Source organism: Rhea pennata, chromosome 1, assembly GCF_028389875.1.
Source record: "Rhea pennata isolate bPtePen1 chromosome 1, bPtePen1.pri, whole genome shotgun sequence".
Taxonomy (NCBI): Eukaryota; Metazoa; Chordata; class Aves; order Rheiformes; family Rheidae; genus Rhea; species Rhea pennata.
Window position 1 is genome coordinate 84,479,471 of NC_084663.1, and position 23,742 is coordinate 84,503,212.

General features: G+C 45.2%; 1 protein-coding gene across 1 annotated transcript; it reads right to left on the reverse strand.

The window, feature by feature from the left end:
* Positions 1-13,348: 13,348 nt before the first annotated feature.
* Positions 13,349-20,934, reverse strand: NECAP1 (NECAP endocytosis associated 1). Its single transcript, XM_062571163.1, has 8 exons — positions 20,755-20,934; positions 18,657-18,757; positions 18,374-18,478; positions 17,884-17,965; positions 17,353-17,461; positions 17,084-17,270; positions 15,934-16,021; positions 13,349-15,822 (listed from the first exon to the last, which is right to left on the reverse strand). Exons 1-8 carry the CDS (start codon positions 20,853-20,855, stop codon positions 15,774-15,776), a joined length of 822 nt encoding a protein of 273 aa, XP_062427147.1. The 5' UTR covers positions 20,856-20,934; the 3' UTR covers positions 13,349-15,773.
* Positions 20,935-23,742: the final 2,808 nt, after the last annotated feature.

A 23,742-nucleotide genomic window follows, 5' to 3' on the forward strand; every position in this document is an offset into this window, starting at 1 on the left:
ACAGATCTTGGGTTTCTTAGCCCAGGAAATCAGCCCCAGGACTATGGAAACTTCTGAGAGAGAAAAGAAAAATGAGAACTCAGCAACTGAAAAGGAAGTTGCATTCCTCCTCCCCCCTCCTTCAGTTTCTAGCTGATAGGTTTCTTTTTTGAGATATCTTGTCTCTCTATTTTTCACTTTTTTTCGTTAATATCTCTCCTTTACTTATCTTCATGTCTTTCTTTCTTTGTTACCATTGCTTTTAGATTTGCAGCTGCTAGGGGTCTTAACCCACCCTGACATTCTGCACGGCTTAATACAAGATACATTCTGCCCTCATTTGTCTGTTGTGGTTAAGCTGCATTTGTTATATCAAATATCACATGCCTTATCTCATCCTGGGAAAGCAGCCCCTGCTGGAAGCCAGTACCAGTAGAAATCTAAAACAAGTAACTTTCCCTGTGGGAGGTGAGGCTGGGGAGTTCCAGTCTTAGGCAGAAGAAGAGATAAAAATCAGAAAATTGGTATATCTAGGGGAAAATAGAAAGGAAAGAGTGGAGGAAAGGAAAAAAAAGAAAGAAAAAGTTAAGCTAAAATAAAAATATTATGGCTTGAGGGGTTCCAGATATTCTTCCAGATATACTTCCAGATATCAAGCCACAAATATGGCTTGAGGGGTTATTGAGAAGTGTTTTACACACAGAGATCTCTATCACAGCCTGATTTACCATCTGTTGAATTTCAGAGTAATGCTCCCTTCAGTGAGTCAGGTTCCCTTTTTGAGTTTGAAAAGGGTTGGTTTATATTTCTTCTTCACTACTGCTATTTATTTCCCTTTTCCTGCTCTCTCAACAGCTCAAAGGCCACTGTTGTTGCCTTGGGGAAAATTGGCTAGGCTACTATTCAGTATACTTTCTAGAAGGAAACACCATGCCTGCAAGCAGGGTGATACACTGGTGGGAGGCTATTAAGAGAATTGGCTGCTGAGGAAAACAACAAATCAGACACTTCTGAGAAGAAATGGCAGTAAGTCAGGATACCTTGGAGAACAGGCACTGACAGGACAGGAAGCTCTTCAAAGCAGGCCAGGATGACATGATATCTGGACATTCAGGGAGCTAGCACGAGAAGTACATAGGACAGAACCAAAGGTGAAACGGAACGGTGCAAAGAGGAGCATGGATCAGAGAAAAGAGGAGCACTGTGTGGCAGAAGGTAAAGGGCAAGGGAGGGATGTAGTGGACATTTGTACACAGATTATCGAGAAGAGCTGCCCTTAAGAAACATGGATGTCTTTACCAAGGAACACCTTCTCCATCAGCTACTATAAAATCATCATGTCTTGTACTCGCTTCATTTTTTTTGTTTTGTTTTGTTTTTTAAACTGTTTGCAAGAGAGAGACTTAGTCCATTATGCAACAAGACCAGTTGCAAGACAGGAGCCTGGTCCCTTGGAAGGTTGCATGCAACCTCCTTTTCTTCCCAGCATCTTTGTGTCTCATTCCTTTGTCATCCCTCCCGCAAGACCTAAGAGCACCTGAGTAGCTGCTGAAACCTAGTTATGCTCTGAACATGCTGAGATTTTGCTCAGAGTAATCCTCTGCCTGGCCCATAACTAAGTCACAACAGCCTTACTGGGGAAAAAAAAAAAAAAAAAAAAAAAAAAAAAAAAACTTACTTCCTGGGAGGGCTTTAGACTGACCACTGTATGAAAACAGGAACCAAAATCAGCAGATAGAGGAAGAAGTTGCTATGTAGTTTGCTGCTGAAATACATCTGCAAGCACTGCTGATGCATTTTAGATATAAATTCAACAGCTGATTTTATTAGAATATACTACATCTCTCCCAGACATCAGATGATGGCTTAGTTCTTCCCTTCAGCCACCAATAGAGTTGTTGCTTGCTATCAAAGTTGAACTCTGAACGACACTTCCACAGGATACATTGCGTGGCACTGTGCAACAACACTGAGATGACTTTCTTTGACTTTGATTAGCACTGCCAGCAAGTAATGATGTAGGAGTTGGAAGGGAAGTGTGCCCAGCAGGTGGTCGCAGGGATGGGGGAAAAAAGAAGCAAAACATAACAAACAAAAATGCCCGGGTAATTCTGCTCCCTGCAGAACACTGAAGACTAATCACTACCCTGCCTTGTTAAAAAACAAGGCTTGCAAGTTTTGTTCCCTAGCACTCACACTGCAGTTCCTCAGTTCCTCCCTCCTCCCTTCACATTCATTCTGCCCTGGACACATCCAGGTCCTCCCACAACACCCGTATTCCCTCACATGTGTCTTTCAGCTCAACCCCACACAGATACTTCCAGATAACTCCTGCACTTGTAACTCCCACTTACCTCTCAATCCTCAGCTTTTTCAGATTCACTGGTTTGCTCAGCACAATATTCCTGAGTCCTCTCCTTACCTAGGAGGAGGCTGCTGCCTTTTGGAGGTCATTCTGGAGCTGCGTAAGCACTAGTTTGCTAACTGATCCAAACAGAAAGCAGCAGAGGCACTAGTGTTCTTTGCTCTCTGACTACCCTCAACTCCTACCTTTCAGGGAAGTTTTAGTAAGGTAATATCTGCAGGTGTTTTCCCTCATGGCCATTTTCACTGAATTTTACAAACAGATCTACATAGCAGCAAAGAAATAGTGCCTTAGTTGGTTTAAAAATCAAGTGGGATTAATCAAGTGGGGTTAAAAATGAATTTACTGAGAAAAGAGAAGGCCTTGAGTCCTAAAGCAGTGACCTCATATATTAAAAAAAAAAAAAAAAAAAAGAACATCCTTCCCTTTTGAAGCAAGTTGAGCACAGCTACAGAGGAAGCTGCAGGGCAGCGAGAAGCTTGTTAGAACACTACCACCTCTTTAGCAGATTTGAGATCAGGCAAAAGGAAGCTAGTGGGGCCAAAATGTAAAGCCAGAGAGATTACTAATATGCATTCTTCAACAAGGAGACCTTGCATCCAAGGGAGAAAAATTTAAAGGATCCATTAAATGCAAAACCCCAAAAATGCAAGGCCAAAAAGAGTCTCAGAAACAGCCAGTAGAAGCCATCAGAACTAGTAAGAAATCCTTTTCTATGCACATTGAAAGCAGAAACCTTTTCACAGATTGGGGACAACTGAAGATCATGCAATAAAGGAAGCAGTCAGAGAGAACAAGGACACTGAAACAGAGCTAAATGGATTATTTGCAACAGCACTAACAGCAGGAGAAAGTGTAGAGATTTCCAAAACAGATCTTTCTTTTGTGGGGAAATAAATCAAAGGACCAATCCCAAATAAAAGTAATTGTGAAGAGGGTATGATATCTGCTGGAAGGACAACACAGGTAGGCACAGACAGTGCAGGAGGCTCCTGCAGTGCACTGATGATAACTTCTTGACACAGGTGGTGGAGGAGCCTACGAGGAAGGGTGTCCTGCTGGACCTTGTCCTAACCAAAAAACAAAGACTGGTTGGAGATGTGAAAGTTGGCAGCCATGGCTGCAGTGACCATGAGATGGTGGAGTTCAGGATCCTGCATGAAAGAAGTAAGGCAATAAGCAGGATGGCAACGCTGGACATCAGGAAAGAAGACTTTGGGCTCTTCAGAGACCTACTTGGAGGAATCTCATGGGTTAAGGCCCTAGAAAGAAGGGGGGGTCCAGGAGAGCTGGCTAGTATTCAAACATCACTTCCTCCAAGCTCAAGAGCGGTGCATCCCTATGAGTAAGTAGTCCAGCAAAGGGGGCAGGAGACCTGCATGGGTGAGCAAGGAGCTCGTGATCAAACTCAGATGGAAAAAGAAAGTACACAGAATGTGGAAGAGGGGACAGGCTACTTGGGAGGATTATAAGAACACTGTCAGAGTATGTAGAGATGCGATGAGGAAGGCTAAGGCCCATTTGGAATCAAGTCTGGCAAGGGATGTCAAGGACAACAAGAAGGGCTTCTTCAAATACATCAGTAGAAAGAGGAAGGCTGGGGAAAATGTGGGCCCACTACTGAATGGGGCGGGGGTCCTGGTGACAAAGGATACAGAGAAGGCAGACTGAATGCCTTCTTTGCTTCAGTCTTCACCACTAAGGACAGACCTCAAGAATCCCAGAGCCTGGAGATGAGAGAGAAAGTCTGGAGAAAGATTTTCCTTTGGTTGAGGAGGATAAGATTAGAGATCTTCTGGGAAAACTTGGCATTCACAAATTCATGGGCCCTGATGGGATGCACCCACAGGTACTGAGGGAGCTGGCAGAGGATGTTGCCAGGCTGCTCTCCATTATCTTTGAAAGGTCCTGGAGAACTGGAGAGGTGCCTAAGGACTGGAGGAAAGCCAGTATCACTCCAGTCTTCAAGCAGGGCAAGAAGCAGGACCCGGGAAATTACCAGCCAGTCAGCCTCCCCTCCTTCCCTGGAAAGGTGATGGAACAGCTCATCCTGGATGTCATCTCCAGGCATGCGGAGGAAAAGAAGGTGATCAGGAGTAGTCAGCATGGATTCATGCTTAACCAATCTGGTAGCCTTCTGTGATGGAATGACTGGCTAGGGAGAGGAGGGGAGAGCAGTGGATGTTGTCTACCTTGACTTTGGTAAGGCTTTTAACACTGTCTCCCATAACATCCTCATAGGTAAGCTCACAAAGTGTTTGTTAGACGAGTGGACAGGGAGGTGGATTGAGAACTGGCTCAAAGGCAGAATTCAGGGGGTTGTCATCAGTGCTGCAGAGTCTAGTTGGAGGCCTGTAGCTAGTGGAGTCCCCTAGGGCTCAGTCCTGGGTCCTATCCTGTTCAACTTATTCATTAATGGCCTGGATGAAGGGACAGAGTGCCTCCTCAGCAAGTTTGCTGATGATACCAAGCTGCGAGGAGTGGTTCATACCTCAGAGGACTGTGCTGCCATTCAGAAAGTCCTAGATAGGCTTTCTAGGAGTTGGCTGGAGAGGAACCTCACGAGGTTCAACAAGGGCAAATGCAGGGTCCTGCAGCTAGGGAAGAATAACCCCATGCACCAGTACAGGCTGGGGGCTGACCTGCTGGAGAGCAGCTCTGTGGAGAAGGACCTGGGAGTGCTGGTGGATGACAAGTTGACCATGAGCCAGCAATGTGCCCGTGTGGACAGGAAGGCCAATGGTCTCCTGGGCTGCATTAGGAAGAGAGTTGCCAGGAGGTCGAGGGAGGTGATCCTGCCACTCTACACAGCCCTGGTGAGGCCACATCTTGAGTACTGTGCCCAGCTCTGGGCTCCCCAGTACAAGAGAGACATGGAGCTACTGGAGAGAGTCCAGCGTACGGCTACAAAGATGATCAGAGGGCGGGAGCATCTCCCCTATGAGGAACGGCTACGAGAGCTGGACCTCTTTAGCCTGGGGAAGGGAAGACTGAAGTGGGATCTTATCAATGTCTACAAATACCTAAGGGGAGATGTCAAGATGATGGGGCTAGTCTCTGCCAAGTGACAGGACACGAGGCAAAGGGTATGAACTGAAACACAGGAAGTTCCACCTGGATATGAGGAAGAACTTCTTTCCTGTGAGGGTGACAGAGCACTGGACCAGGTTGCCCAGAGAGGCTGTGGAGTCTCCTTCTCTGCAGATATTCAAAACCTACCTGGATGCGATCCTGTCTAACATGCTCTAGGTGACCCTGCTTGAGCGGGGGGGTTGGACTAGATGATCTCCAGAAGTCCCTTCCAACCTCAGTCATTCTGTGATTCTGTGATTCTGTAATTCAGCTAGTCCTAAACAAATTTTTTCTTTTGTCCTGACTCATTAGAGAACTGAAAATCAGTGAACAGTTTTTCCACAACTCTTCTCTTTACATATCCTCAGCACTCAGACCCTGACCCTATCTGTTCCTCTCCCTGCTAACAGGGGACTCCAGCCATCACCTGCTCTTATACCACTTATAGTTAGCCTGCTTCTCCAGGTCACTCAAGTTTGCTTGCCTTTCCTCCCCGCACCAGAGTGAGAAGAGCGTCAGAAGTGAACCTGCTCCACCTTCTTAGTCCTCCCTCCCTTCCCCACACTACCTCAACACCTTGCTTCTTTCCTAGGGGTTAAGGCAGAACTGGCCATGGAGATTCTAAGGGGGGAGTAGCGTCCTCCTAACCAAGAGGAGAGCATAAAATACCAAGGAAGCATAGTGAATGGGCCCCCAAGGCCCAGTACTGTGTGGTGAGTAAGGGATGGCAAATATCTAGCCTCTGAGAGTCAGGCGGTGAAAGAGTTCCTTGAGTGCTCCTGAGGGATTCAGCTGGTAAGAATGGATCCAGCAATAAGTGATCCACCTCACCTGTCTAGCAGGCTGTGAGGAAACAGCTAGGATGTATGGACAGGGAGGGGCAAGACACTAGAATTCTCACTGTGCAGTTCACCCAGCTCTGGATACAGTATGGTGACAGTGCAGGCAGCTGGCACAAGAGAGAAAATTTGCACTCCTCACACATGACTGATAACTACGGTCAAAGCTGCAGGGAGAAGAGATCTTTTCTTGAAAGTAGTAAACTCTGCTGATGACAGAATAAACCAGAGTGCAATAAGGAGGTACTAGGGAACCTAGGAAGAAAAGGGTTATGGAGCTGTGAAAGCTCAGACACAAGGGAATTAAAGCACCCAGAGGTGGAGGGGAAAACAGGGAAGAACTGAATGGAGAGTAAGAAAAGGGAGGCTAGAGCAAAGAGTGAGAGGGATAAAACAAAAATAGTATCAGTGGAAAACCACATTGATTTCTGGCAGGTGGCAGCACATCAACATAGGCAGGCCTGAGTTAGCACCAACACTGTCTCCTTACCAAAACCACCTAGGGTTACCCTCTAGCATTTTGACCAAGTCCAACAGCTCTCCTCACTGTATGGCTGCAGTCCCATGGAGGACATGGTGAAGTGAAGGGAAACTAGAGGAGATGAGAAAGAGAAGTTCCTTGTCAGTAGGGTTTGTGCAAACCCTTGCCCCAATAAATTTTAGAAAGAACTTCAAGCAGAATGGAGCATGCCTAAAAGCCACCTGAGCTGAGAGAGATCGAACTTGGTCAGCTTTGCAATGGGGAAAAGACATATTCTCCTGTGATCATAGGTTCCTGAAATCCCTCAGGTACAGGTAGTTTTAGAACAAGAGAAGGAAGAACAGTATTCAGAGAACCTTCAAACAGACAAGAAACTGTAACTCTCTTCTTTCCAAAAACTGTTAACCCAGGACTGTTTTCTCAGAAGAGGAATGATTTTTCTCCCCTAATTAATCAATCATCCAGCCAAAGCCAACAAAGGACACAATCATATGCATTATTCCACAGCTGTTTTATGTCATTGTGGGGAACACCACACCTTCACCTTCTCTGAAGGCCAGAAATTGCTGGAGATCAGATCCAGATGATACTGTATCTGCTTGTCATAGCTTCACTACATCTGACTCCAAATCTGGGCCAAATCTAAGTCCTGTGCTGCCAGATCCAATAACCTGTTTCAAAGGCAGGAGTGTGAAGTCTGTGGCTTTAGAGAGAGCACACAGCATCTGTGTGAACAAGCTATGACCACATAGCTCACAGAAGTGCTAGTAACGCCTTCCCACAGAGACAGTCCTTCATATTTCGTTGTCAATATCTGTCTAATGATTGTACAGAACTCAACAGACTTAAATTTACCTTGGTATACCTCTGCCTCAAGAGGTAAGTAACTTCATCTCCCACTTTTGACAGTGGTAGTGGTGGTATGAAAAGAAAAGCACAGAAAGGCAAATCAACCCAATTACAATCACCAAGGAAACAAGGCCACAATCAGGTAAGGTCACCCACACCCATGCTGCAACCTTAGGGCCACTCTTACTTGTTCTCAACTTTTTTCTCTTCCACATCCTCTTCATGCACGTTAAGGGAATGCAGTAAAACCTTATTAGAGAGAGGAAGTTTTGGTGTGAGCTGCATTGGTTAAACAATTCCACCAGAGGGCACTTGAACAGTCGCACCAATTTCCAAAGCTCTGCATAGCGTGCATCAGCATTGATACTGCCTGGCTCCATCACTCTGCTTTTACTCTCAGGGTTAGATTTATCAGAAAGATTATAAGTGGTCTGCACCGACCTTTAGCCTGTGCTGTAGCAGCATCCTGTAGCCCAGAAGGCCAGGCATGCCCTTTGGAGCCTCCATTTCCCTCCTCTCTTAACCACTGCATGGCATGCTACTCTCTCACCGGCAGAGAGTGGGGCCAGGCAAAACACCTCCAGAACAGACGGCTGTAGCTCCAATTCACTGCAGCCAGTCTTAGCTAAGCAATCAGAGTAGGTAAAGAAGAAGAAAACCATATGGAAACAATTAGGGAAGGACTGAACTAAACTAAATACAGTCACCTCAGCTGGAAGTTCCTATAAGCTTCCAGCAACTACTTCCTGAAATATGTTTGGGAATTTTTCATGCCAGGCACTCAGCACTGTAGCTTAGGGTTTTAAACACGAGGGAATCCCATCAGGACACAGATGTTAACACAGTCAGATGGGGAAGAGGACATGTGTTCCTATCAAGTTGCTAAGGCACTGAACTCAGTGTTGGCACAGCAGGAAAAAGAAGGGAAAGTAAAGACCACTCCCATGTGCCAGCCCTCAGCGTGGGAGCCAACATCGATTCAGAGGGCAAAAGACCTTTCTCGTAGTGTTCCTACAGGTCTTGTAGCTGTCAGCCAGGACTGACTCAAAGGGTGAGGTGCTCCCTGCTCACTTATACTGGCCTACAGCACCATGGCCTGTGTCTTTTAGACTGCCTCTAGTTTACGTTTACTTGCATATTTAGCATTTTGAATTGGGAAAGAGCAGCACATCACACTGGTCTTTCCACAACAGGTGTGGCCTCTGCCCTTTCAGAGCTGAAGAATTGTTGTCATAACTTAGCACTCCCCACAGCCTATCAAGCTCCCATATCAGACTTCTCACCAGCCACTGCTATCTCCCAGCCCCATCCTGGGACCCATCTCATTGCTGCATTGAGGACCTAGCACAAAAGTTGAGTTATGAAATAACTCAGCTTGGACAGATTCTCTGGAGGTATCTAGTTCAATCATTTCTCAAAGCAGGGCTAATTCTGAAGTTAGATCAGGTTACCCAGGGCAGGTTCACTGCTAAAAAAAATCTCCTCTATTTCTGTATGGAACAGGCTTTTCCTGTTCTCCTCCCTTCCCCTTGAATGTCTTTATTCTTGGGGTAGCTCTAGAAATAGATATTCTACCCAAAATGTAGCTATACAGCAGTTGTTTCCAAGCACAATTTACACACTTACTATTGTGTTGACTTCAGCCTTAGGTATTGGTGATAGCAGCCCCTAATTCTGAGCGAGACATCAGCCCATCAGCTGATGGCAGCCATCAGCTGCCATATCTCTAGCACCATAACACATACTTTCCTTCCAGAGGAAACAGCTTCCCAGCCCTCTCCTATCTTCCTAGCACAGCTACACAGTAGAATAAAATTCCTTGCCCCTGGCAACTAACTAAAGCAATAGTTTGCACAGTACTTCTGATTTAGCATCTCCACACACCTTTGGAAGCAGTTCACCTAATACCATAATAACATTTAGCCAATGCACAGGAGGTAATCTGCAACTAAGGACCAAGCTTTAAAGTCAACACAAATACACATGTACTGCCATACCACAAGAGGAGACATGTGCCTGCTCTGAAACATCTTGATTTCAAGTCTTACACTATATTCACTGTACATGAGGTCATTAAAGCACAGAAGGCATTAGATAACAGAACATTTCAGCATTTGGAAGAAATTAATTCCATTACTGCCAAATTGTTAAGAGAGATGAAAAAAGATCTTCAAATTGTGCTTCCTGTAGAACTGACTCCCTGTCATGTTTAAGTCACTTAGGAAAACATTTGAATGATAAATCATGATGCTGATGGACATGAGTTGAGAGCTGCTACTAGACTCAGGGAAACATTCAAAAAGGCTTATACAAACTCTGCAGTCATCCCAAGCTCTTCTAGAATTTTAAACTGGACCCACCAAATTCCTTTCCTGGAATTTTATGTTTGCCTACTTCCCTTTCCCCTTTGGTCTACCAGGCTGTGTGCCAAATTCAAGACCCCTTTTCCTTCCTCTTCTATCTGGAATGCTGCTAGGGGCATTTCTGGATGTTGCAGTTCTGCTTTGTGGCTTGTTCCATATTCAGGTCTAGCCCTTGCCCAAGTTCCTGAGACACAGTGTGCTCTTGCTACCATGTGCTAGCTGTGATTTCTCTTTAGAAGTGCATCCCAAGGGCACCAGATTCAGATGCTTCTAGCTAGGTGACTCTTGCCTGCATGCAGCCTCTCCAGCTGAGCCCAGAGATTGCCAAAAACCCCTGGAACAAGGTGGTTCAACAGCAGGTGGCAGCACATTGTCGTAAGTGGGACTCTGCAGTCCTAATCCCTGGTTGCAGGTGCTCCCAGTCACCACTCTCCACAGGCCGGTCAGGCTTGCAGACCAGACTGGGAGGGCAGCAGAGCATCACATCTCTGCATATCCCAACAACACAGAGCTGAATTGAATACAAACGCTGGAAGTTACAGGCTGTTCCCTGGCTCACTGGGTTTCTCCTCAGACTGCTCCAAGAATTCAGAAGACTAGCCCTTGAGAGAGCCAGCTGCCTCCATTTCATTGTGCAGGAGCATTGCTATCCCCTAAAGACCTGTGAAAGGGGAGGAAAAGCAGACCATTGCAAATGCATGGCTGGTCTGCCCCAAGCATAAGAGATGTAAGCCGTTCACCTTACAGTCTCCTATCAGTGACAGACGGCTAAATGCAGCTCTGGTCTCTAGCTACTTCAGACACAGGCTGTTGATTGATCTTCCCATGCTCAGAGGCAGCTTTGGCGTATGTCTGACAGAGCCCTAAGTCTGGATAAGGGCACAAAGCTATGGCAAAACTAAGCTATCAAACTAGAAGGGCACTGATCATCAGTAGCTACGGCATACTGTAATGTGTTTTCCCTATCAGCATGGACAAAACTATCAGTAGAAAACAAACCTCAAATGATCTCTAAAATAAGAATGTATTGTTCACATAATATAATGACCACTCCATGGATCACCTAGGCCTTGAAGCATTATACTAGGTGTGAATCTCTCTGAGGTTTATAGATTTATGCTGATTTAACAGGGTCAGTTCAGATGCAGATTCTGTTCATCCCTCCACTCTCAACTCAAGAAGCTTTTTTTTTTTTTTTTCAATTGGAGTAATTTCCTCCTAGGGATATCTCTTTACCTCCATTTCTATACACAATGCTAAGTCTATACACAATACTAAGGTTTTGTTAAAGCTGGAAGCTGGTGCCTGCAAAGTTGTGTGGCTGTGGTAAGAAGAGTTACCACATGGCTGTGGGACAGGAATTTTATAACACTGAACACAGAACAGGATTTTGGCGGGGGGGTGGTGGTGTTTGCAATGGGTTTGCAAAGTGGGGGAGGGATAGGAGCATGGCAACCCTCCCAACTACAGCTGTCACAAAAGAAGCTGAAAAACCAACGACCAAACAAAACTGGGATCTTTCATTTGACACTTAAGTTTCTTTTCAGCATCCAGGACTCTTTCCATTTGCTACACTCCATTTTCCATTTGGCCAACACAAATATTTAACTTTCCTCCTCAGTTGTCCACTGTCCCTCTCAAACAGAGGGCAGCTCTTCTCATATGCCCCCCAAAAACTGTTGTTGTATTATGTGGAATATAATAAACATTCAGGAGATGCTCTTTGGTTTGATCTGTTGATCTGTATTAAAGGCCTGGGCTTGTGCCTTAATCTAGAGAGTACTATTGCACAGTCTTAAGCAGCCTGCATCCTGCTTCTGTTAGATTAAAAGAGAATACTTGCAACAGAAAGCACAAAGGAGATGGAGAATTCAGCTGCTCTGGTCACAACTGCAAGTCCTTTCACTAGTAACTCAGTGTCATGGACAACTTCTGCCCCTTGCAGACCAAGAGGAAGGGAAAGACTATCCCTGGCAGCAGCCAATGTGAAAAAGAGGAGCTGCTGCATTCCAGCAGGCTATCAGTCCAAGATGCCCCACCGTGAGGAAGGACACTGGGAACAAGATCTTTGAAGAGGATTAAGCTTTCTCCCTCAAACTGTGTACCAGTCCTTTATGCTTCTCTATTACACAAGCAACAATGCATCTCTATGAAGTACCTCTTACCTGAAAAAACACTCACTCTGGAGGAACACTTTCTTAGACTATTCAGTCCTTTCTTGCTGCAAACTGCTACTGGAAAGCCACTATCAAGCTTCCTCACAGCTCATGGATAAGACCCTTCACCTTCTGTCTGCTCGGACCTAACCAAATATATCTACCATATTCACCCTAGAGGATAACAACTTTTCTCCTAGATCTGAAGAGAACTAGAGCTTTTTTTCTTAGACTACCACAGATGCTAGAATATTTATATGCATTTGACAGAGGGGTTTATGAAGCCCCATGTTTACTGGTGCCCATTCAAACTGCTGACTTAAAAGGCTAAGACTTGCCACTTTTACCCAGACTGCAAAACTTCCGTGATACTTCCTAGTCAATGTTGTGCAGAGCTTTGTTGTCCCAACACAGGAAGACTGTGCAAGTGCAGCTGTGCAAGAAGAGATGGCTATAAGCAGACTTGACCAAACTGAACATGGAAGAACATCACAGCCCTGATCACATTCTCCATCTTCTGAGAATTTGGCTTCCTGGACTCAAGGCCAACTTAGATAATATTGATGTCTTGTTTTGAGAATCCTCAGCAAGGTTCTACCCCTCCTTTGCCTGGGAGCTGTATTTAAGCTGAGGTTCTCACCTTTGATCTCTGTCTGAGCTAAAATGCAGCCAGGCCCATGGCTGACCCTGCTGCTCTAAGTTTTCACCCTGACGAGCATTATCTTCCTGCTAAGATACTGCTGGACTGTTCCTTTGTTAGGAAGGCCACTGTTCCTGCCTACCTTGCTCCGACTCACAGATCCCAGCTTACCCTCCTTAGCAGGGCAGCCTGCCTTTGCTACTCCCTGACGAAGAGCCCACTCAGTTCACCTTGCTCATCCCTGCAGTCAGCACAGACTGCCTCCCATGTACAAGAGCTGCAAGAATTGGTTCTGACAAACTTCCACAGGCTGTAGAAACTGCATGTCTGACATGCTAACTGGCAGTGCAACTAAAGGTTCTCCCACTTGCTAGTTTTACCCTTGTTCTAATCAAGTATCGCACACACCTAGCCTGTTCCCATGGGTATTTTAGCCTTTCTTTTTTTTTTTTTTTTTTTTTTTTTTTTTTTTTTTAATGACCTAAGGCTATTCCAAGTGGTTTATCTCCTTCTTCCAGGCTTCTACTTCTTTGCCCAGGCAGATGCTGAACCTCCATCACTCCTAAAGCTGCTCTTGTCCAGCCTGCATGCCATGATGCACTTGCAGAAGGAAAAATAGCTACAAGGAGTTTGCAGGAGACTTAAAAACCTTCAATCTGCAAAGCTGCCAAAGCAACAACTTGACAATGTAGAAGACTTGCAACATTTTTTCCCCAACATTATTTGTTTAATTACCACTTTTGCATCAGTACATCTTATGCTTTATGTACATATATTTTTAATTTTTGCTTCTTCAGCTTTTCAAATACATAATATATTATCTCCAGAATACTAATTAAGACAAAACACAGAATAAGAGGCTCCTGGATATTTCCTAATTGGTGTTGAACTTGGTTTGGGGAACTGATATGTACTTGAAATGACATGACCTGACAATGATATGTGAAAAACCAAGCCAGTCAGCAAAGTCCATGGCTTAGACTAAAGAATGCACGGGAAAGAAAGGGACAGCTAGCAGATTACAAATTCAGAGGAGGCTGGAAGCTGCTGTACAGTGAGATTCAAGAGCAACTAGGGTGGGTGAGGGGAGCAGGGAGAACATCAAGAGAGGCAGGGCATCAGGATTAAGTGACTAAAATTACATTCAAGAACAGTCCGGTCTCTATTTCCCCAAGTGGAACTGCAGCAGCTTTACAGCTATTTTTTAAAAAAATCTTAGCTTCCCAGAGAGATGCTCTAAGTGAAACTTTGTCTCCAAAATACCCTTAGTTTAGTAAAAAGACAGAAAGGACCAGAGACCTTTGCAAGTGCAAGGTGTATATGGGTAAATACTCTAAGAGCCCCACTATGAAGTTTTAGCCTCAGAGGACAGAATTTACTCATACAGAACCCTTGCACAGTGTAACCCAGTTACAAAAGTGTTGCTGTTGGTTGAGTGTTCAAAATATGAAGCCTTCTTGGGAAGTACAGAGGTCTAGTGTTCTATGAGGTGTGTTACAGCTACAGAAAGGTCATTCAGACCATCTCTGCTGCTAGTGTTTTAGCTAATCAGCTAGCACAGTAGGGCTTATGTTTTCTAGCCTGCCCTGGAGTGTTGCCAAGGTAACCAGCAAACTCATACCCCACATCACATCAATAGCTGTTATAGGTGGGATAGTTTACAGACTGAGGAGGCCTAAGGAATCTCTCACAAACGGAACATGAGAGACTAAAGGTCTTCTGCCTCAGACTTTCTAACCCTCTAAAACACACAGGAAAGTAGGCGGTCTTCAGGACACGTTTTTTTTTTTTTTTTTTTTTTTTTTTTTTTTTTAAAAAAAGTTACAAACAGATCACATCTCTAGAAAGTTAGCCTCAGAAGGACAGCCACAAGAAGGAACTCAGGTGAGAAAATCCAGCTACCACATCTCTTACGATTGGGCCTCCTACATGTCTTGCCCAAATGATGAGTGTAAAAAGTAAAAAGGGGAGGGGACTATCCCTTCACTAGAAAATAGTCCATTTTCCCACCATGATTTTTACTGCTGTGTAATACCTGTAACAGTGCAAAGTCACCACATGTACTGCTGGACAAACACACAGACAGGACTCAGGACAGTGATGCAGGAACATGAAGTGCTGAGAGGTGGGATCATCTGGTTGTCATCTAGCATAAGCAACTACTAAATTACAAAAAGGCTTCTCTCTGTCTTTTGTTTTGTTTTTAAAAAAGCTATTTCCAATTAAAACAGCCCAAAGACCCGGAGACCTTGCATGGAGGTGAAGGGGGAATGATTATGAGAAGTTCCTCCAATGAACCTACAAGCCAAACAAGGAGCTTCACATTGGTGTGCCCATCTGGAGCCACAGCATAGTGGCAGCAGCAGGTCTATTCAGTGTCCTGTAAGTCTCTTCCCACAAGAGCACAGCAACATCCAGCACTACCAAGAACTGCACCAAACAGAGGAAAAGTAGTGTGAGCAAGGGGAGGTTCACTCCTCACCGCACATGTCATAATTAATCAAACAGGATTTTGTGTTGAAACTTAGAGATACACAAAACCTATCTCCTTGCAGCTTCCGTTTACAAGCTGCAGCTAAACACAGCTGCTCTCAGCACTGTAGGCCAAGCTGCATAGACTCGAGTCACTATTGAAAGCAGCCACAGAAAGCAACAAAGGAAGCCAGATGCACCTACCCAACCTACTCCTGTACACACCTTCCTCAGGATTCTTGCTTTTCCTGTATGGAAACCTGGGGAAAAAGAGCTAGGATGTACCATGTAACAGTCAAGTGGGTAGAAGAGATGAGGCTACCTCTCCTCCTTGCCCACCACACGAGAAGTCAGTATGTTCTCTTTAGGTTCAGTGGTTTCACTGTGGGATCAAAATTGGTACATTTTGACTGATGTGAAGATCTACTTTAAAAAGGAGGGATTGTCCTGACTTCTTTTTGATTGAAGACTAGAGAGGTTTGTGCCCCCTCTGATCCCATTTGGTGTTTCTGGAGCCTCTTGGTCATCACTTTGTTCCATTCCATTGCTTTAACCATTCAGAACTGGACCCAGTTGGATTGTTGAGGAGCCTGATTAGGAACAGCACTGAAAGAAGTAAAGAAAAGACAATCAAAGAAGCAGATCTAATAACAGACTTCCTAACACATGGCTCCTCCAGTGCTCTTCTTATATGCAGTTCCTTCCACCACGTTTTACCTGGATGCAGTGCTGAAGTCTCCCCAGAGGTCTGTAGTAGCTGGTGCCTTGGATGCAGGAACAGGAGTGCCTAAGTCTAGCAGAATATCTAAGGTAGAAAAAGAAGATAAATCTGTCAAAGTATTCAAGAAGGAAAAAAGAAAAAATCCCTACAGGCATTTAGACTGTTAGCTTACACAACCTCTCCTCCCTAGTAGATGCAGTGGCACAGCATCTTTAAACAGACTCCAGCTCTTCCTCCAGAAGAATGAGGTTAAAGACTGAGTTTCTTTTAACAAACTGAGTGTGCACTGAGCCTGCAGGAGTGCATCATCTTCAAGAACCATTTAGTTCTTACCTATCATACCAACTAACGTATTACCCCTCCCAGTAGACATAAGGCTCAGATCCAGCACTATTGGGCACAGCCATCTAAACAGTTGACAATTTGCATCACTACCAGTACAAATCACACAGTGGAGCCCAGTCCTAACCAGAATGTTGTGGTTTCTTCTCACTCAGATCTGTATATACCACTGCTAAGTCTCTGCCTTCTCCATACACCTCTACATGGTCACACTTCTAGTACAACATCTAGAAAGATTCAGCAGCTCTACTCTTGTCTCCTCCTTATAGCCCAATCCCACTATACTTTGCACCTCTTTCTATACTGCTCTTTATACTAAAGCTGCCTCTCTCTCTATTGTAAGCTTGTCAAGAATGCTTTTCCTGCATCTCTCAACAACTATAGGCTGATTATATATTCTTCTGTGGAAAGCAAATGACCTGGCAGTGCTTTTCTGGATGCCTCACATAACTATGCCAGTGCCCAAACAAACACAAGGTCAGAAAACTCTAAGCATTTAAGTTGTATGTCTACCTCTCCCAGATTATTTTGACCAAGTCACCTGATTTCTTTCTTCCCCCCACGCAAGAATAAGAGCTAAAATACTGTTCTCCCTTAAAAAGTGAAAGAACCAGGTATTATTGTCAAACAAATACGGAGATCCTCAGGTCAAAGACAGCAAAGCCCTCGGGACATATGATGTCTCACAGGGCTTTTAAGTGCACTGTTGACGCTGGACTAAACACCAGTTTCTTAAAGTATGCCTCAGTCCTCTCTATGCGCTACTAGTGTCTGACAGACAGATTGCTCTGTGCTAACGTTTACCTGTACTGCTCATGTTACTGGATTTCAGCATGGGTGGTGGTGTGACATGGTTGGCAATGGCTGTAGAAGAAGGGGGAGGGATGGGAGGGACCGCAATTTTGCCTCCTGGTGGGGGTGGGAGCAGGCTTAGGCCCCCTGATCCAGACACACGGGGTTTGGCTGCCCCTCCTTTCTTGGTGGTCATGTTCTGTATGAAAAGACAGAACAAGTGAGGAAGCATCTAAACCAGCAAATCCAAAGAAAGAAGCTGGGGCAACCAGACACCTTACCCCAATGTTCAGTTTGATGGTCTGTCCTTCCTTGAACCCTAAATCTAATTTGGGACGTGTGTCAGCTTCCTGGGACTCCTTGGAGATCTCTGTCTCCTGCTTCACCCACCTAAAAGGAAAAGAGGAAGACATAAGATCCTATGGCAAAGGGAAATACAGCTTCAAAAAAATACATGGATCTTCCCTCCTGCCAAAGAACTAGCTTGCCTTGTCAGTCTAGCTACCTCTATACTGCTCCCAGTATAGCACAGCAAAAAGCCAGATGACACAACCCTCCCCCCCCAAAAAAAAAAAAACGTCCAATGCCACACCTGTGGCATCACAGGAACCAAGTTTTCAGCTTACAGATCTGACCCTACAGGACCCTCAGCTTGTGTGGTGGATGACAGCACACTCTAGCGTCCCTGATGGAGCCACAGCTGGGCTTCAAGGCTATCCTAAAGAAGCTTGTCCTAAATGAAAATGCACAGCTGCCCACTGCATTCCACAGGCCAGAGGAAAAAAATAGCACCCCACAAAAGCACAACTCACTTGAAGTGATCCTGCAAAGAGACGTTGAAGTCAAATGCATCACCCCGATCCACGAAGCCAATGCCAATGAAAGCACTTCGTCCTAATGGTGAGACAGAAGCAGTCACTGGAAGTGTCTTGCAAAGATGCTTCCATGTTTATTCACTCCCAATTCCTTCTGCATCTCCTAAACCACTCTGTGCTACCTCCTTTGACATCTCTGCAGCTGGACAACACAGGCACATAACAGTTCATTGTTCCTAGTCTGTAGGAGGCACCCTTCATCCCATGTGGTTCTGTTCAAAACTGAATTCTCCTTCTCAGGCCCTGGACTCTGTGCAACATAGAAAACCCTCCTCTGCTAACCTTGCCTTCCTACCCCTCCAAGTATACTATCCAACCTGTTCAGCACTCCCAACATCATCTCAATACACTTGGTATACACTAGGCTTCAGCAAGTTAACTCTCTTCCACCTCCACTACTTGGGCCACGTATGACCCCTTGACTCACCAGTCCCATTCTGAATACGAATGACAAAATAGCGGCTGGAATCAGTCACAGTCTCCACTGCAATGCCAGGGTATTGGTCTATGGGAGCCTGAGCAAAAAGTTCCCCTACAGACAAAGAATCAGGTGTTAATGAGAGCAACCTCTTTCTAAACACAGGCTTCTAAACCTTTATTTCTAAAACATGATTGGAGCTGCCATGCACAGTTCCCACTCAACTTAGAAGCACAGACTCACAAGCCACAATCACACTTACAATATTGACAAGCTATACCCCTTCCCTTACCTGAAACCTTATCCTCCAGTTTTATGTAGGCAGTTCTGCCTTTGGAGGTCACACGAAGTCGCCCCGTCCAATCTGGATGGTCCAGTTTCCAGTCAGAAGCCCTGAAAAGAACATCTGTTCATTCACAGTACCTCAACATTTACATTTCTGCCCAAATAGTTCAGCTAAAGTCTTTGCTCCCAAACCTTTATCACATGCAGCTGTCTTATTTCACCTCTTTCTCCCCGCAAAGCGTGGAGTCTGCTCCTCTCCATCGTAGCGTTCGCTCCTCATTGAGGTTTCAAGTCCTCTCTATTGCTATTAGTGTACACACGAGACTCAGAATGGGCTTTCTTTCCCTTGAGTAAAGGGAAATAGATACAATCCAGGGAACATCAACTCCCTGTCTTTATAAACTTGCAAAAGAGGAAAGACCGAAACTCTAGAACTCAACTGCAACAGTAAACCTAAAGAGACTAATAAGCAACTGGTGAACATCAGGAAGACCTAAAAAATTTATAGCATGCTGAAAAACCACTTCATTATTTTACTCCATTGTTGTAAAATGCATCAAGTACCTCTGAAACTAGAGGCAACTTGTTTACACTTGGTAAGATACCACACACACAAGCATACACATCACCTTATTTAGCCCATCAACTTCTTTGCCACAAAATATTGGGGAGAAGGGTCAACCCTACAGGATTCTACAGTTTTAAAAAAACAAAAAATAAAAACAAACAAAAAAACCCCCACCAAACATGCGTCCAGGAACAGTATGGACAGCAGCAACACTTCAGCAAGATAAAACAAGTACTATTGACAACATTAACGTTTCATAGCATAAACCAATCTCTCTAGGAATTCTGTGGAAGCTGCCCACAAAATCATATTCTGCTGGTTTTAGCTAAAGCAGAGAAGGCTTTCTAACTCCTGGTCCTGCAGTGTTTGTTTATTAAAGAGTCACCATCAGCTCCTTTTGGCTTCCACTCCAACCACTCTAGCTTGGCCAGTGGGCCAAACTCAAACTTTTGTTATACCACATCAGACTTGTGCCTCAGGGAGCACAGCAAATATAACTGAGGGCAGAAGTTAGCTCTGACCAGAAAAAGCACAGCAAGTGATTTACATGTTCATGTCCTGTGTGAGACTAACTAGTTAATCTCCATTCCTCTGCAGCACAGGAGAGGGTACTTTTGTTTTTAAGCACAGAGAACGTACACCAGACTTGATACAGATTTATCAGAAACATCAAGCATGACATCTGTAGCTGAAGTTAGTGAAACTGCAGGTGCCTAAGGCCTCAGAGAGCCTGCATGACTTGCTTAATGCCAAAGAGAGGACAGGAAGTTCAGCAGGCATTAGTGCGTATCAGCCTCTGCCTCTCAAGCCTCTGTTTATTTGCACTGAATGAATTGTGCTGACTGAGCAATTCTGCAGGAGTATTTGAGCCAGCACACTCTGCCAGAGCTGTACCAGCTCTGCAGGGACAATATGGGGGGGGGGGGGAGGCAGGGAAGACATACATCTACCACCAGAGAAAGCAGCTATACTATGACTGAGAGCACACACAAGGACCGATCTGTGGAGTAAGAAGAGGCCATTTTTATAATTTTAGCTCTCCTTTGATCCAGGCTGCAAGCTCATCACAATGCAGGGCATGGGCACCACAGAGCAAAACCCAGAAGTCTAAGGCCACGGCTCAGACCCGTTACACAGCAAAAACACAATGCCAGCTCAGTGCACGACTGTACCCCCTTTTCACTCCAAGACGCACAGAGCCCCCCCCCACCCCAAACAACGCTTCTCCCACATCAGTTTTGGCACCGTCAGGAGGTGCTGATATCCTGCAGTGCAAGCGAGTCGCCGCCACACAGGCACTGCCACCTACTCCAGCCACCGGCCACCAGGGAGGACACCTCAACGAGGCGTCTACCTGCTTCAGGGCCGCCCTCCAGCCCCCTGTGCACCGCAGAGAGGGGCTGAAGGGCGGCCCTGCAGCCGCTGCCGCCCCAAGGAGCCCTGGAGCTCAGCCACGGTCCCCTCAGCACCATGGCGGAGTGGAGTGCAGAGTCCCCTGCTCACGCACAGGCTGCCTGGCCTCGGCCCTGCCCCTTACCTGTATCCACGGTTGGAGGTGCGCGGCGGGATGCGGTACACATTGACATCAGGCTTCACGCAAAGAACAGACTCATACTCCAGCTCAGCCGTCGCCGCCATCTCAGATACAAACTCCTAACACCCCAGCAGGCGGCAGCCGGTGAGGAGCCTAATAACCGGCGGCGCTTCCGACCGCCATGTTTGCTGAGGGCAGACGTTACCAAGGGAGCGCGAGCGTCTCCATATTGCAATTAGGTCACGCTAAAAACGTGGCGGAAGGCATCATGGATCCTGGCAGCAAAGCACTGGGCGGGGGAGGGGAGGTAGCCATATTGGAACCGTTTTTGACAAAACAATAGGGCGGGCGCCATCTTGGATCCTGGCAGTTTCTGCTGGGTTTGCGTAGCCATATTTGATTCGGGCTGTTGAAGTCGTGTCGAGCGCCATCCCGAATCCTGGCGCCTTCCCTTTCGCTCGGATACCGGAGTGGCGCGGAAAAGCAGCCATGTTGGAAGTGGGCAGACTGAAGCGGGCGGCCACAGGAAGCCATGCTCCGTGCTGCCGTGGCCGCCCTGGGTGTTGGGGCCGCTTGCGCTGGCCCAGGTGCTAATGGCTCAGGCAGAAAGCACAGCATGGAGCAGGGTGCTTGGGCCTCCTGGGCCTTCTTGGGCTCACCGTGCTGAGTGTATGTGTATGAGCAGCTAGCCCAGCCTTTCTAGGCACAGGGCAGCCCCAGGAAGAGTGAGGGCTGCTTCCCACATGTCCCATGGCCAAGGCAAGACCAATCATGCGTTTCCAAATCAGAGTGACATCAAGCAGAAGCTCATGATGTCACACATGTTGGAACATCAGCGCTCAGGGCATGACAAAACATGCAGTTGGGTTTTGTCTTTTAGTTCTCTGAATGTTCTGAGTACTCTTTTAGGTGCTTTGCCTTCTTTCCGCTGTGTTTTTCTTCTTAGGTCAAAAAGTTGATTTTAAGGGAAAAGGGATTTTAAGGGAAAAGGGATCTGTGGTTCGGGAACCAAGAAGCCTTTGGTAAAACAGCAAACTAAAGAGTGCAACACAAACTATTGTAAGTTTTTCAGCTAAAACTGATGAAAGTACATGTTAAGTAAAAGTTAATTACAGAGGTATGACTTCCCAGAAATGTGTCTAATGTAAGCAAATAAATACTAATTTATTTATTAAGTATAATGAGATAAATAGTAGTAGCATTTAGCCCACAATTTTTAATAGCCACTAACCTCGTAGTTGAAGCTGATGCTGAAGTCTACTGCTGTGCAGTTACTTGTGGCTGTCTCTCTAAATTTGGACCCTGAAGACTGGGAAAAAAAAGGAGATAAGGCAAGTTATGAAAAAAGTTACCTTTGTCCATCCAGCCTAGGATGGACATAACATGAGCTAATTGTGCTAGGATGTAATTTAAGCAATCTGTGGAACACTACATGAGCTTAGTTTATTGCCAAGGGTAAAGCAAAGTGAATAAAACAGCACTGAATTTTGAGAATTATTTTTTTCTGCTGTAGTATAGTGTTAGTGTATTTGGAGATTTATCACCATTTTTGTTCTAGAGGTAAGTCGAACTGGATGGTAATAAACCTCAGTCACAGCATCCAAAACAAGCAGTACTTCTGCCAGGCCAAAGGTCCAGCTAGCCCAGCAGCATGTCTTTGACAGTGCGCAGTACAGAAAATCTTTGAAACAAAGGGACTTTGTGCTGCTAGTCCATAGATCTGGTAAGTGAAGTGCAGGAAAAAAAAGAAAAAGGAAGTCTTGAGTCATTATAGTCTTTAAGTCATTAAAACTAATAAAACAAAATACTTGTAATTTAATTAACCTATCTACACGTAACTGGCCTAGTTTTTCAGGAAAAAATGGTGTGGGCAGTTGTATGAATAGATAAGCACAAAAGAAGTATGGTTGGAGTGAGCTGAGTACTTGAATAGACCTGAATTACTATTACACAATTACCCTTTTCTTTACCCCTCTACCAGCTTATTCTGCCTCCCCACAGTGTTCCCTGCCAGGCTGCACCCAGCAGCAGGCAGATATCTGCCTGGGCAATGAGATTTGAAACCCTTAATGTGGCCTGGACAAGAGCAAATGGGAATATGTAGAGCTAATACTTAATGCAGGCAGGTGCCACAATATAAAAGAAAGCTCTACCTCCCTGCTTGTATTATGGCAGGGCTTGCCAGACTGTCAGAATAAAAGGAAAGGTAAAACTAAGTACAGTTCTGTTGCTGATCTGAAGTTAAAAGAGGTTAATGAGAGGAAAACCTTGGAGGAAAAGACAGCAGAGTTGCTTAAAGAAAGCATATAAAAAAAGCACAGAATTACACTTTCCTCATATGAGGAGAAGCTGAGAGAGCTGGGAGTGTTTAGCCTGCAGAAGAAAAGACTGAGAGGGGATCTTATCAATACAAATAAATATCTGAAGGAAGAATGTAAAGAGGATGGGGCCACACTCTTCTCAGTGGTGCCCAGTGACATGGCAAGAGGCAATTGGAACAAACTGAAACACAGAAAGTTCCATCTGAATCTAAGGAAAAGCTTTTTACTGTGAGGGTGACAGAGCACTGGAACAGGTTGCCCAGAGAGGTTGTGGAGTCTCCATTCTTGAAGATATTCCAAAGTGCCTGGACAAGGTCCAAAGCCATGTGTTCTAGGTGACCCTGCTTGAGCAGGGGGTTGAACTAGATGATCTCCAAGGGTCCCTTCCAACCTCAACTTTTCTGTGATTCTGTCATCCATGAGTAGCCTGATACTAATCCATGCAGAAGAATCATTTGAGCTTTTGCTTTGATTTGATTACATTTAAGAAAAAAATAATGCATTGTCCAGGAATATGCATGAAGCCTATCATGATGGATACAACATACAAAATTTTTCTTCTGTGCATAAAGGGCATAAGGGAAACCCATCTTGCAAAATTGATCACTTAAAGGTCAATCTTGAGACAAGCATTTACACAGAACAATCCAAATACTGTTTCAGACAATGT